The sequence below is a fragment of the Antedon bifida genome, chromosome 8 (assembly GCF_963402885.1).
Source record: "Antedon bifida chromosome 8, ecAntBifi1.1, whole genome shotgun sequence".
Taxonomy (NCBI): Eukaryota; Metazoa; Echinodermata; class Crinoidea; order Comatulida; family Antedonidae; genus Antedon; species Antedon bifida.
In genome coordinates, this window is record NC_136233.1 from 3,135,190 (window position 1) to 3,148,748 (window position 13,559).

The 13,559-nt window shown below is 32.5% G+C and overlaps 3 protein-coding genes across 3 annotated transcripts in view; 1 reads left to right on the forward strand and 2 right to left on the reverse strand.

The window, feature by feature from the left end:
- Positions 1–454: 454 nt before the first annotated feature.
- On the reverse strand, positions 455–6,501 carry LOC144850848 (TBC1 domain family member 20-like). The gene is made up of 10 exons (XM_078708324.1): positions 6,393–6,501; positions 5,932–5,976; positions 5,642–5,821; positions 5,476–5,553; positions 4,783–4,877; positions 3,909–4,000; positions 3,179–3,280; positions 2,449–2,590; positions 1,930–2,114; positions 455–1,626 (listed from the first exon to the last, which is right to left on the reverse strand). The coding sequence occupies exons 2-10, from the start codon at positions 5,969–5,971 to the stop codon at positions 1,407–1,409; spliced, it is 1,134 nt and encodes a 377-aa protein (XP_078564450.1). The 5' UTR covers positions 5,972–5,976; positions 6,393–6,501; the 3' UTR covers positions 455–1,406.
- Positions 6,502–6,569: 68 nt separating this feature from the next.
- On the forward strand, positions 6,570–12,675 carry LOC144850868 (ras-related protein Rab-22A-like). Its single transcript, XM_078708360.1, has 6 exons — positions 6,570–6,733; positions 8,072–8,151; positions 8,526–8,607; positions 9,065–9,136; positions 9,442–9,658; positions 10,217–12,675. The coding sequence occupies exons 1-6, from the start codon at positions 6,698–6,700 to the stop codon at positions 10,342–10,344; spliced, it is 615 nt and encodes a 204-aa protein (XP_078564486.1). The 5' UTR covers positions 6,570–6,697; the 3' UTR covers positions 10,345–12,675.
- Positions 10,148–13,559, reverse strand: part of LOC144850861 (uncharacterized) — a 96,489-nt gene continuing 93,077 nt past the window's right edge. Inside the window, exon 4 of the transcript XR_013614125.1 lies at positions 10,148–10,282. The gene's annotated coding sequence lies outside the window, so the exon portion shown is untranslated. The remainder of the gene's footprint in view (positions 10,283–13,559) is intronic.

Consider the following 13,559-nt stretch of genomic DNA (forward strand, 5'->3'; position numbering starts at 1 on the left):
TTTTTGACATAAATGGTTACTATAGCCTAATAAACATGCGCAGAGTCGAATAATGGGTTCTGCGCATGTCAATTGTGCTATAGTAACCAGTTTTATCGAAAAATAAAAAGGTCGAAAATTGGCCATTTTTGGAAAAAATCCCTGTACTAATAGTACAGGGAAATTTTCGAAAAATTGCCAATTTTCGTCCCTTTTATTTTATGACATAAATGGTTACTTAAGCATAACAAACATGCGCAGAGTCGAATAATCAGTTCTGCGCATGTCAATTGTGCTAAAGTAACTAGTTTTATTGAAAAATAAAAAGTTCGAAAATTGGCCATTTTTGGAGAAAATATAGTACAGGGATTTTTTTCTAAAAATTGCCAAAATATCCACTAGTGACTAGTTTTGTCAAAAAATAAAACTTGAACCACGCTTTTATGCAAACAAGTAGAATATAATGTTTACGTCCACATGCGAAAGATTCCTATTATTTTCATGATAATGATTTTAAATAAAATTTCAACACTCTTATAAAATTATATTTCCTTACATATTATATTTAACATTGACATAATTATTATAATTATATATATAAACAGGCATATTTAAAATATAAACCAACGAAAAATTAATAAATATGCATTATTACAAAAATGATATACAAATTAGAAACAAATACATAATCAATTATCATAATTCATTACACATATAATTTCCTGAGCAATGAAATGAGTTTAAATTAATAGAGAAATTAAAACATATTTTACTATTTCTATTTCTCAATCAAATTTATATTAAACAACAAGGAATCATGTCAAAATTATTCTACTTCAGTAAGTACTGTAGTTAAATGCAGTAAATAAATGTAGTTACAGCAGTAACTAGAGTAAAATAATTGTGACATGATCCTTAATGCTTGGTTCCCACTAGCGACGCAACCTACGCAAAATAAGAAAATGCCCTTCCAATAATTGTGTTTGCCCCCGTCTTGAGTGAAATCAAACCTGCCATATTTGCAGCATTGTTGCGCCGTCGGTTCCCACTTGTGATTACGCAATACAGCACGTCAATATGTTACGTTGCGTCCTATTGGGAACCATGCTTAAACAGACATAAAACAACAGCACCAGAACCATGGAGCTAGTGAACCCCAAACCCTTGCCGATGTTATAGTTATGGATTACGGTTCCTTAACTGCTTGGCCACTCACTCAATATTGCTCATGCATTCCAGTAATTACTGATCTTTATTTAACCATTTAAAGATAAATTTAAATGTTTTTTCAATCATCATCATGATTTTTTTATTTACAATTTTAAATTTTGCACATTTAATCAAACATTATATCTAAAGTTCTTGGTGCTGAACTTTAAAATGTAGGGTGTTTTTTTTTGCACTTCAATACAGAATAACTATTTGTGTCATACCCAGAATTCTGCTGCTGTATTAAGGACTGCGAGAGCCGCTACACCAACTGCCGTTGACAGCGCCCATACTGCGACCTTCACTGCTTGACTGGATTGAGATCGTAGCGACGGGAAGCTGTTACGTCTACTCCGCTCTCGCATTAATTGTAGAATGGCGTCCGGACGTTGATGCTGGACAGCGGACTCAAAATCACCATGCTTTGATATTGCAGTACTGTAAACAAAACATGTTTGTATATTTTCTGTCTTTGGAGCTCTGTCTATTAGTGTGAAGTGCCCAAATATGGTAGTGATATGACATCATCACATTTCTTGTCACATAAAGTTTGATAATGTAGACAGAGCTTTACAACTTATACAATGAAATTTTTGTTTTTACGACACTCCACGACATGCGCGTAGCCACATGAAATTGAAGTTTGAATTGTTTTGACGTAGTGTGAAAGACCCTTTACTAATAATAAAAATTCATTTAAGTTACATATTCATTTACATTATGCACAAACAAAATAAATACCTTTGTTTATAATGCAGCTTGGCTTCCTTAGCCATTGCAGAGGGTGGATATTGCACAAATAAGTCTCCGGCCTTGATGATTAAGTGTTCAAATGGAAGATCTTGAGGAATTTTTGACAAGTAGCTATGTACGTATACCATCTCACAATCTTGTTGTAACACGCCCTTCTCTCGGTACAGAACAATCTATATACGAAATGTGTTTATTAATAAAGTAAGAACTTATGTTGAATGTTATGTTTGAATTTTTAATTTTCTAAATTTTTCTGTCTATGTAAAGCGCATTGAGGCTTTCAGCATAATGCGCTATATCAAGTACCAGTTATTATTATTATTATTATGTAACAAGAATTTAAGTTTAAGTGGAAATAGATTTTTTATATAAGGAAAATTACAGTACATGAGAAAAATTGTATACATTTTTTGGTGAAAAATTTTACATTATTCCAAAAGATAGAGTTAATCTAACGCCTCCACGAAAATGTATGGATCCACTCTAGAAACGATGTATATTACTTACCGCTGCTGCTAAGTAAACCGGCATTAGTGGATGGCACGCTAGGAAAAAGTCGTACAACCTCACAATACTTTTGTAATCGTTTAACACGTGTCCATACCATGTTATTAACCAGGCCAATGCAAATACAGTTCCGACCTCTGACCTGTAAATAATAGTACAGTACAACAATTTGTCAAGTATACTCAAAATCACTTTTGACTGGTGAGTCGAGTGGCCGCTTTTTAGACAGGAGCACCCCCAGTCATACAATCGGCATTAAAGCTCTGTTTTTTGTCACATAAAGTTTGATAGTGTAGACAGAGCTTTAGTTTCTCCTTGACCATAGTTCTGGGGTATTAGAATATTATTAATTCTCTGAAAGGAGCCATAGACGATGATGATGCCATATCACTACCATATTTAGGTATATCACTACCATATTTGGGCACATCACATTTTTTTGTCAAATTAGCTTGATAGTGTAGACAGAGCTTTAAAGCTGAAAGTCCTGTGTACACATTTGGCTTGTTCACTTTAAAGAACTCAGTGCATCTTTTCGGAAGAGAAGGGAGTTTTTATGTATGTCCTGTACATAATTCAGCCCAGTTTAGGCTGCAAGACACAGGTTTCTCCCCACATTTACTTTCAGGAGTGTAGTAGTAGGTAGGGAAAATGGAAGTGTTGTCAGATGGCCATTGTAAAATTATCATACACATAATGGAGAATTAAAAATATACAAAGTTCAACTTACTGTTGCATAAAATCATGCAACACTGGATTTGCTTTTCGTATAATTGGGAATAAATAATTAAGCATATGTTTAGTTCTGTCCATGGTAGAGTCCATAAAATCTCTGAAAATATTAATAGCATCATGAGTTTGTGTGTAAAGCTCTGTCTACACTATCAAACTTTACATACAAATTTGATGTGCCCAAATATGGATATGATGATGTCATATCACTATCATGTTTGGGCATATCACTACCATATTTGGGCACATCACAAACGAGTTTGATAGTGTAGGCAGAGCTTTAGATTAATATTAGTATGAGTCAATGTAATCTCAATTTTATTGTAAAGATTGACTTATTGATAGCAGAAAAGGAACTCAATTTTAATTTTAGGAATTTGTCAGCTAAAATCCATATATACAGTACAGAGAGAGTACTGTTTTGATCTTATTAGATCTTGTCAATGCAGCTCAGCTAGCAAAATGATATGTACTGCAGATTTGGCACAATATATAGGCTGGGACAAGGCACACTGGTTATGAACACAAACTCAACATGAGCATGCTATTCAAAATGCTAGAATTATTTAACTTCAGCGCTTGCAATAAAACCTTGTTCTTTCCTCACTCTCAAAGAAAGTTCATATTTAATTCTTCCATTGCTTGCATGGGTATTTGAAATCATATCAACACTTTAGCATAATGCTTCATATCATTCATTTATCAATCTAAAACGGTGATTTTAGTACCTAAAGTGGTGAATTGATAAAACATCCATAATTGACAGTGCCATATCTTTTCCGACAGCCAAGAGGAATGTTACACATATATCATGATATCCCTACAAAATAGAAAAATATAAAATCAATTTCCCATATATGGACATGATGATGATTGTCATATCACTACCATATTTGGTCATATCTCTACCATATTTGGTAACATGACACTAGTTTGAATATGTAGATAGAGCTAAACATTATACAGTATGTTATAGTTTCCACATTTATTTTCTAAATTATTTTCTGTATTAAAAACATTCAAAATAGCACAAAGTAGATTCAAAGGCAAGGATGTACAGTAGTTTAAGGTGTAGAGGATTATACATGTTATACAAAGACTATTTTAGTATATCAGATATGTATCTAAGCTTCTATATACACTCCAGTATTCACCACCATGTGTGTGTGTAAAGAGCTTACTGATTACATATATTCAAATGAAAGTTCATACGTGCTGGTATAAAATATAAAGTGTTGTTTAAACAAACTTACAGCACAAAATTCAACATACATACCTTGAATTTTATATATTTTCAGGCGCGGATAAAGGCGGGTTAAACAGGCTTTGGCAATCCTCTAAAGACTATTATTATTTTTCTGCAACCAGACGGATTGTTTTTATCATTTATGAAATAGAGTAGCCACCCACTCCAAATTTCCTAATCTTTAATGCTGGATCTGCCCCTGATTTTTATAGTTAGGCATACAGAATTAAACATGACTATTATTACACAGGCCCACTTGAGAAACACCCAGCCCACAACAGGAATAAAATGGCATAAAATAGTAGAGGGCGCTATGTCTAACAACGACGAAGCGTATTGATGCTGATGAATATTACCTGGTAATAATGCAACTGCTTATGTCGAATCAACACTTGCACAATTATATTAGTTAATTGTTCTTGGAGCACCTCACGTTGATCGTCTTTCATGCCTATAGAAAAACATAAAAATTGTAATCATTCCAACAATAAATTATTGCCAATGTACCCTTCACACAGGTTCCATATCAATATTTCCTGTGTGAAAGGGATCTAAGCAAAAGGCAATAAATTGGCATTTAAAGAATAATGGTTTCAAAAGTTTTAAAGGTCTGTGTGAAAGAGACTTAGTACAGTATCACAGATCTACATACAAACTGCCAGATCTAATCACGATGGAACTGTGAATGATACGGTACTCAGTGAGTGAGTGGCCGAGCGGTTAAGACAGTGGAACCGTAATTACGTAGCCATAACATCGGCAAGGGTTTGAGGCTCACTCACTCCATGGTTCTAGTGATAGAACGAGTCTTCTCAGATAAGGACTATAAACTGTAGGTCCAGTGTACACATCTAGCTCATGTGCACTTTATAGAACCTAGTACATCTTTCGAGACGAGTAGGGGTGTTCCCCTTGTGTACTAGTACACACACAGCCACTCACAGCAGCTGATCATAACTGGGCCCAGGGTGGACCAGTCTTTGACTGAAGAGGTCGCCCAGTATAAATGAATAATAAATAAAATAAAAACATTCATTTAATTATCTAACCTTTTGGAAATCTCTTGAAAGACCTGTTGACATCGAGAACAACTTGACTGTAGTCCCGATGCTTGGTAATATCTCCAGCTAACGATTAAGAATATAGCATTAGTCTTCAAATAAAATGAAACGAAAAAAAAAAACAGTTTCATAGTGAAATTGAAAAATTGATTACCTGACTTCTTTTGATGATCATGTACGTTAATGTTGAGTAATTTCGGCCAAACTTTACGTCGGACTTCATCGTTTAATAAGCCTCCTTTGCTGATGGCGTGTTTACGAAGTGCTGCGATATTGACTGGGTCAGAGTTCAAAGCATGGTGAATAGCAGACAGCTTTATTTTCTTTTCAGATTCTGATAACACAAATATGCAGTCATATATAAAAACACAAAAGAAAATTAAGAAATAAATTATAAAAAGAGATTATGTCATCTATTTTTTTTTTTGTTGCACTACAATTTACCTTTCTGTGGCGTTGAATGTTGTTTAGAGACTGCCTTCATAATTTCTATAAATTATAAAAGAACAAATATTCATTAATTTAAAGAAAACTTAGGCTAGGCCTAGTTCTTAGTTGTAAATATGCTTCTTTTTTTGTCAGCCCTACAAGAATCATTTAATTTTCATAGACATGCAGTACAGGAGTCAGTCGGTTTTTCTTCATCCATCATCATCAGTCCACTAAAACAACAGTATAATTTCGCGTACATGCTAGCCTAGCAGAGACTAGTCTGGAAGCCGATCACCTCCGCCCGACATTCACTCTGGCCGCCGTGTCAGTTTTGCGCAATGAATGTTAATTGTTATGCGATCCGGCCTAGCTAGTCGGCAAAAAAGTAGATAAAAACCTAGTCTTCTAGTAGGCCCTAAATCTTAGAAATAACGCAACGCTTTCATTTAAACATGAACAAGCTGTATATATACCTTTATTACACACTAAATCAATACGTATTGATTAAAAACGGCTGGTTTTGAGTCACACTATATCGTAGGCTTAGGCCCTACACATTATAAACACAACCTGTACACACCGTGTAAAAAAAACACAGTGGGACAGCGCCCTCTAACGAAATCACACTTTATAATTTGGATAAAGTTGATCGATCGCGAATCGGAAACACTGAAAAACCATCGTGTCATGAAAAATAAATTTGAGTTAAATATTGTAAATATGTAACGTGATCAAGTCTTTTGTGTATTTCTGTCTAGTTTTATAGTTTGTATATAATATGGCTTTACGAGAAATTAAATTATGTCTTTTAGGGGTAAGTAAATCGTACTTTTTCTTAGGCCTAAAGTGTACTCTAAAAATGAATAAATGTTGGGTCGATCGAGAGAGAACTATGCACTAGACCCCTGTAGTAGCTGACATACTGAAGGTGTAGTCATTCAGCAGGAGAGGCCTAAATTAAATTGTGCAATATTTCGCTCTGTTCCTTATTTAATGCGGCCTCTGGGTCTAGATTCACTTTTGAATACTGTACGCCTAGCTAGCTAGGCTATTATTATGCCTAGATAGTAGGCCTATAAGTATGTCCTATTTAAATGTAAATATTTATTAACCTTTTTTATGTTTTCCTTTTTATTTGACAACTGAAAGTAAAGTAGGCCTGTAACTTTAGAAGAGTATAGTTATTGCTTATTATTGTACTAGGCCTAGTTAGTACTATTAAGCCCTAGGCTCTGATGATGTACTTTACTATAGGTAGGCTTGGTTGGACCCTTGCCAACAGCAGACAGACCGCAGTTTCTGTCCTAAAATTAGGTCAGTATATATTTTAATTAAACATCATAAAGAAGGGTAAATAAAGCTAAATGGGTACAATGGTAATGGTATAAACATAATTACATACATACAGTACACTTTCAATTTTGTGATGACCGCTTGATAACATTACATAACTTATTCTGGTTTTATTTTGTTCAAAACTGAGTTCTACACAAAAAAAATTTAAAATCACATCATGTTTTAAAAAGAGAAGAGAGATGACTAGTAACGTTACGTATTGGTACAGTACGACACTTTCATTAAGCTTGTGGTCCGCCGCGTCACAGCATCATGGGACAGGATATTGCTCGTACATGTCACTCGTACACATTTTAAAAATAACCAAAGTTTCTCGAGTCATTAATTGGTTACTAATAATTTTATGACCTTGACAAAAACAATTAATGTTAGTAGTTTAATTCATATTACAATTAATAGTTAATTAATAATAACACTTTTAATCACATTGCTAAGTATTATAACAAGGAAAAAATCAGTTTAAAAATGTAGGTGGTAATTCTCTATGGACATTATTAATAGATGGCATTTTCAAAACAGCAATATAGTTTTCCTTTCTCTTATCTGATCATTTTTCTTTTTAAAATTAAAAAACCAGCCAAAAAAATTAAGAAGCTAAAGATAAAAACAATGGACAGGAAGTTATAAGCAAAATATTGACCTTTAGGTGCAGTATGATTTGACCTTTAACCTAGAACTGTGATCTGAAATTAGGATAGGCACCTATAAATGGATAGTCAATTAATTTGTTTTAATTTCTAACTAATTTGGGTGGTTATAAATTTATAAATTAATAAATATGTTTTTTTTGTTGCAGGATTCAGGGGTTGGTAAATCTAGTATAGTACAAAGATTTGTAGCTGATCAGTATACAGAGAGCATACCCCCTACAATAGGGTTAGTATACCTACCTATCCATTACTAAGGTCCTGTTATATTTTAGTAGCGTTGATATACCCACGCACACATAATGTGGAATACCTTAAGCTCTGTCTACACTATCAAACTTTATGTGACAAAAAATGATGATGACATATCACTACCACATTTGGGTATATCACTACCATATTTGGGCACATCACACTTTTTTGTCAGACTAGTTTTATATTGTAGGCAGAGCTTTACACAAATAAATGAAACCATATCCATACCCTAACCCTAACCCAATTTCCTATTATAATTTAATAATGACCTAATTTCAAAGTATTTTTACATTACTTTGTTTTGTTCCACATTGTAAATTAATTTTAAATAAATTATTTTTTTTTCAGAGCATCATTTATGTCAAAAACATTAATGGTAGAAGATAAATCCTACAAGTTTCAAATATGGGACACAGCGGGACAAGAAAAGGTGATCATTGAATCATTTCAATTAATCAGGACTGTACACACAATACAAAAATATTTATAATTTATTTAAAAATAAAATATTTCAAATCATTTTAACAATACGAAGATTTAAAGTTGAGAATAAGAAATTATGAGGTTATTATTATGTGGATACTATTACTAGATGGAAATTCTCTTAAGATCCATATAATAAAAACAGTTTGTACCAGTCTTGACAGGTCTAGTGCCCTCTGGTGGCAGCCCAGCTATCGAGTACGTCATGGTCGCTGTGTTGTTATGGTTCTCATAACTAAAGATCTCTTTTTTTTATACAATAGTCTGATTGATATTATTGTTGTGGTGCTTTTACTGGCGTGTAAGCTGGGGGACTCTACTATATTCATAATCTATATGTATAATAATAAATAAATTAATATACAGTATATTACCAATGACGTTCCTTTTCTTTCTTTTTATAGTATCGTGGTTTAGCACCTATGTACTATAGAGGCGCATCAGCTGCAATAGTCGCTTATGACATAACAAGTCAGGTACGATTCAAGTGCTCTTTTCAAACTAGCCTATCTAAAGCTCAGTCTACACTATCAAACTAGTTTGAAAAAAAAGTGTGTGTGCCTATTACTACCTAAATATGGTAGTGATATGCTTAAATATGGTAGTGATATGTCCATATATTATATGAGCACATCACATTTTGTTTTCACATAAAATTTGACAGTGTAGACAAAACTTTATGACAATTTTTGCTTCTTTTGTTAAAAAAACTTTGTTAATTGTAACTCTGTAGGACGTTAAAGACAAAAAAAACTTGTGATAAACTATTTGATTTTTTTAGATTTCATATGAAAAAGTGAAAGATTGGATTCAGGAATTGCATCAACACGGACCAGATAACATTGTAATAGCTATAGCTGGTAACAAATGTGATATGGATGATTTAAGAGAGGTAGAAACAAAGGTTGCCGAGACCTACTCAAACGACATTGGAGCTATCTTCACAGAAACTAGTGCAAAAACTGCTGAAAATATTAGGGAATTATTTAAAGAAATAAGTGAGTTTGAGAGTAACATAAAGAATGTCTACACTATCAAACTTTATGTGACAAAAAAATGTGACATGCCCATATATGGACACGATGATGTCATGTCACTACCATATTTGGGCATATCACTACCATATTTAGGCACATCACTACCATATTTGACATAAGACATTCACTGGTATAAACAGTAAGAACTTGACATATGGCACAATGGGTACTGCTCTTTTGTCTCTTAAGCTTGGTTCCCACTAGCGACGCAGCGTAGTGCAACCTATGCAATGCAGCGTAGTGCAACCTATGCAATGCCCTTTCAATAATTGTGTTTACCCCTGCCAGCATGAAATCAAACCTGCGATGTTTGGTTGTTGGTTCCCATTGCACAATATAGCACTTTGTATCAATACTTTGTTGTGTTGCGCTATTTTGCATCGCTAGTGGGAACCACGCTTTATTGCAGCTACATTTTGTAATGACAATATCACTACATGAGTATAAACCTGTGAGACTCTAGAACATGAAATTCTATACTGACTGCAATCTAACATGTTTTTGCTTTTATCATTTTAGGTAAACGTTTACCTCCAGAGGTCCTCCTTCCTCAGTATTCGGACTCAATAAGCCTTCGACGACAACCTGTAATCAAGAAAAAAAGATGTTGCGCTCAGGGAGTACAATCATCACCAAGCACCCCTTAACACTTAGATAGATATAGCATAGAGGTCAAATCAAATCATAGGTCAATTATTAAAGTTTACATAAAAAATTCATCAAGTACAATTGAGACAATTTTACTCTTTCAAATAAATAAAGATGTTTAAATTTTCATTTGAAGAGATTAAGTGAAGAGCTTTGAAGAAATAAGAATTATTAATCAATTATGTGAAATGAAATATGTTATTGACTTAAGTATGGTTCCCACTCGGACACAGTGGCATACGCACAACGAAAATGATTGGACCAATCATTGGTCAACTTGATTGCGTTGCGGCTACGTTGTTGTGTTGTGTCCTAGCGGGAATAAAGCTTATTTAAGCTTCAATCAATCTACAATAGGATAAATAATAATTAATATATAATAATGTATATGTGGTTAAACTTATTCTGTAAACCTTTAAAAAAAGACATTTTTATGTACTGAACATTAGAGTAGGGGAGAATATTGATACAATAGAGATATGAAATGCCAATAAGTATTAAAACTGTGTGCTGTTGATTCTCACAAGCACAAAATACCACCATAGCCTTATCAAAAATGTTGTAAAACTACTGTTAATACAAGACATGTTCTGAAAATAGATATATTTTAAAATTAGATTGTTAAAAAAACACCACATTCAGAAGTGATAATATCTGCCTATTTCATTGTAGTTGTACTATGCAAAAAGTTATATAATTTTAAAGTGCAGATAAGAATATTAAAAATGAGAAAAAATACTGTAGGCCTAATAAATCTAAAGGCAAATTACTGGAAACAAATGCTGTGGGAAACAGTGACTGGTTCTCAATTGAGGTAGTACAGTCAACTCTCCCAATATGGTCTAATATGTCTGGGCTTCCAGAGAAAAAATCTTGTATTCCGTAAAGTGTATATGTAGTTTTATTAAACTATTTAGTAAATAGAATTTTGTACTTAAGAAAAGTATGGTTTTGATAAAGTTTTGGTTTTCAGAAAGCCCAGTGTTGGGAGCGTCGACTGTACACCATAACAGTTTTTTGGGGGAAAATCACTATTCCTTTATCAGGGCTAATGAAAGAATTATAATTATATATAAATATATATGTAATAATATATTGAATTGATTATAAAAAGATTATGTATTTTATAAAACAAAGTATCATACAGTTTACTCTATTATTAAAATAATTATATACTAGATTATATTAATGCAATGCACACCAGTATAAAATAATATATAATATGCACTTTTAAATTTTAATTTTCTCAAGTTAGTTTAGTCAAAGCACTAGGCTTATTTGCCCCAAAGGTTTGCCAAAAATCTGTGACCGAAATATTATATTTTAAAGTGTTTACCTATATACAGGTTCTACTGTTAAAGAGGATGTTTATATTTTAAACTAATGTATATACTCAGAGTTCTGTCAAGTGTTTAGTACTTAATGGTTGGTAATTTACAAATTACTTAAATCATTATTGAATTTGTGAAAGTTGCCAAAATATAGTTTGGTACTTCAGAAAAATCTTCTGATAACCACACTCCAAGGAAACCAGTGGTCATATTCACCAATCATCCGTTCCCTTAAACACTAAGTATTTTATTTAGAGATACATTGTCTTCCTAATTTTTTTTTTTCCCCAATTTTTTTTTTTATATGCCATTTTAATGCCACGTAATTCACTTTGACCAAAAACTGGATAAAAAAAAATTATTTACCTGGAAAAAATGTAATTTAAAGCAAAAAATATTTGAATTGTCGGTCTGTCTGTCTGTCTGTTACTTTTGTCTTTTTATTTTTTTGTTTTACAGAAGTGAATAACTTTATTAAAATTGCAAAATGGCCTATTTAAAGTCTGATTTTATTAATCTTCATTTTTCATGTTTTTGGGGACAATACATCTTTAAGTGAATAAATATTTAGAATTTAAGTGGTATCTGGGAGTTGTTGGTGGAGGTTTTTTTTGTTCTCAATGTTAAGAGTGTTTCCCTGAATGGTGAATACCAACACAGAACAGAACCTTTATCACAATCTTTTCTACTACTGTACTTTCTGGCAATTTTGGACCAATGAATGATGGGTGTCTTAAAGATATGCTGATTATGTCTTCCTAATTGATGATTTATAAAACCTATATATGCTACGTTTTACGATAAATATACTTTGAAATCATGTATCAAAATTTTATTATTAATCAGTACTTTTATTTTATTTGTTACAAGCATCTTTCTTTGTTATTACTGTAATCTTGCCAAAATAATTATTGATTTTGTCTTTCAATTTATATCATTTATATATACCAATAATTAGTATAGAATTATGTTATAAATTTTAATTAGGTAAAATGTATTAATTAGACAGTAAAGGAATTGCTGTTTTTTTCTCAAATAAAATTTGAAAAAAACAGTTGCAATATGCACTAAGAAGAAAAAATAAATAAATAAATTACTTTTATCCGAATTGTTTTGTTTATTATACAGAGATTTTAAAACTTTACAGCAAATATTATTTTTCTGGCTTTATTGTTATTTTATGCTATACAACATGCTGCAATATTTAATAAATATTATCTAAACTAGGACGCAAATGACGAAACACACCTCAAGTAATTTGACCAATCGCAGCATGTGGATCATCCAAAACTATCGCTTGTGATTGGTCAACTCTCTTGAGTTGCGCCTACGGAATTGGAACACTTGATCTAAATTTTCTACAAATATTTCTATATTTTTTCTAATGAAAAATCTAGTGGTTAAGAATACAGATGTAATAATAGTGATAGTAAACAACGTAAGTGTAAGCCAGCATTGGGACAATTTTGTGTCCGGTGTTTCAGAGCCGGAATTAATTGAGTGACTTATTTCTCAATCTTTTCAGTAATTAATTAACAACATTATTGTTTTCTAGAAACCTGCACATAATACACAGTATAGATATAATCATAATATCTCTATGATATAATAAATATATTATTAGATAATACTAGCAATATGACATGTACAAATGACTATAAATTAATAAATATAATCTAGGAACAATTAAATAAAATTATCAATGAAATTTGGTTTGTTGGGCTACTTTGTTCGTTTTACTATTATATGTGAAGTCTAAAGTTTCCCTCGTTATCTACACACTGTACGTACGAATCCACGTAGTACACATGCATGCCACGTGGGTATGCACGATATTTCAATCTACGCGCGTGACGCGAGATGGCGCTGTTCCAATGTCCTTG

Coding starts and splice junctions, on each gene's coding strand:
- LOC144850868 (XM_078708360.1), top strand. CDS start 6,698: ATGGCTTTACGAGAAATTAAATTATGTCTTTTAGGG. Junction 6,734..8,071: donor TTAAATTATGTCTTTTAGGG/GTAAGTAAATCG, acceptor TTTTTGTTGCAG/GATTCAGGGGTTGGTAAATC. Junction 9,137..9,441: donor CTTATGACATAACAAGTCAG/GTACGATTCAAG, acceptor TGATTTTTTTAG/ATTTCATATGAAAAAGTGAA.
- LOC144850848 (XM_078708324.1), bottom strand. CDS start 5,971: ATGAAGGCAGTCTCTAAACAACATTCAACGCCACAGAAAG. Junction 5,822..5,931: donor ACATTCAACGCCACAGAAAG/GTAAATTGTAGT, acceptor TTGTGTTATCAG/AATCTGAAAAGAAAATAAAG. Junction 4,001..4,782: donor AGCAGTTGCATTATTACCAG/GTAATATTCATC, acceptor TCTATTTTGTAG/GGATATCATGATATATGTGT.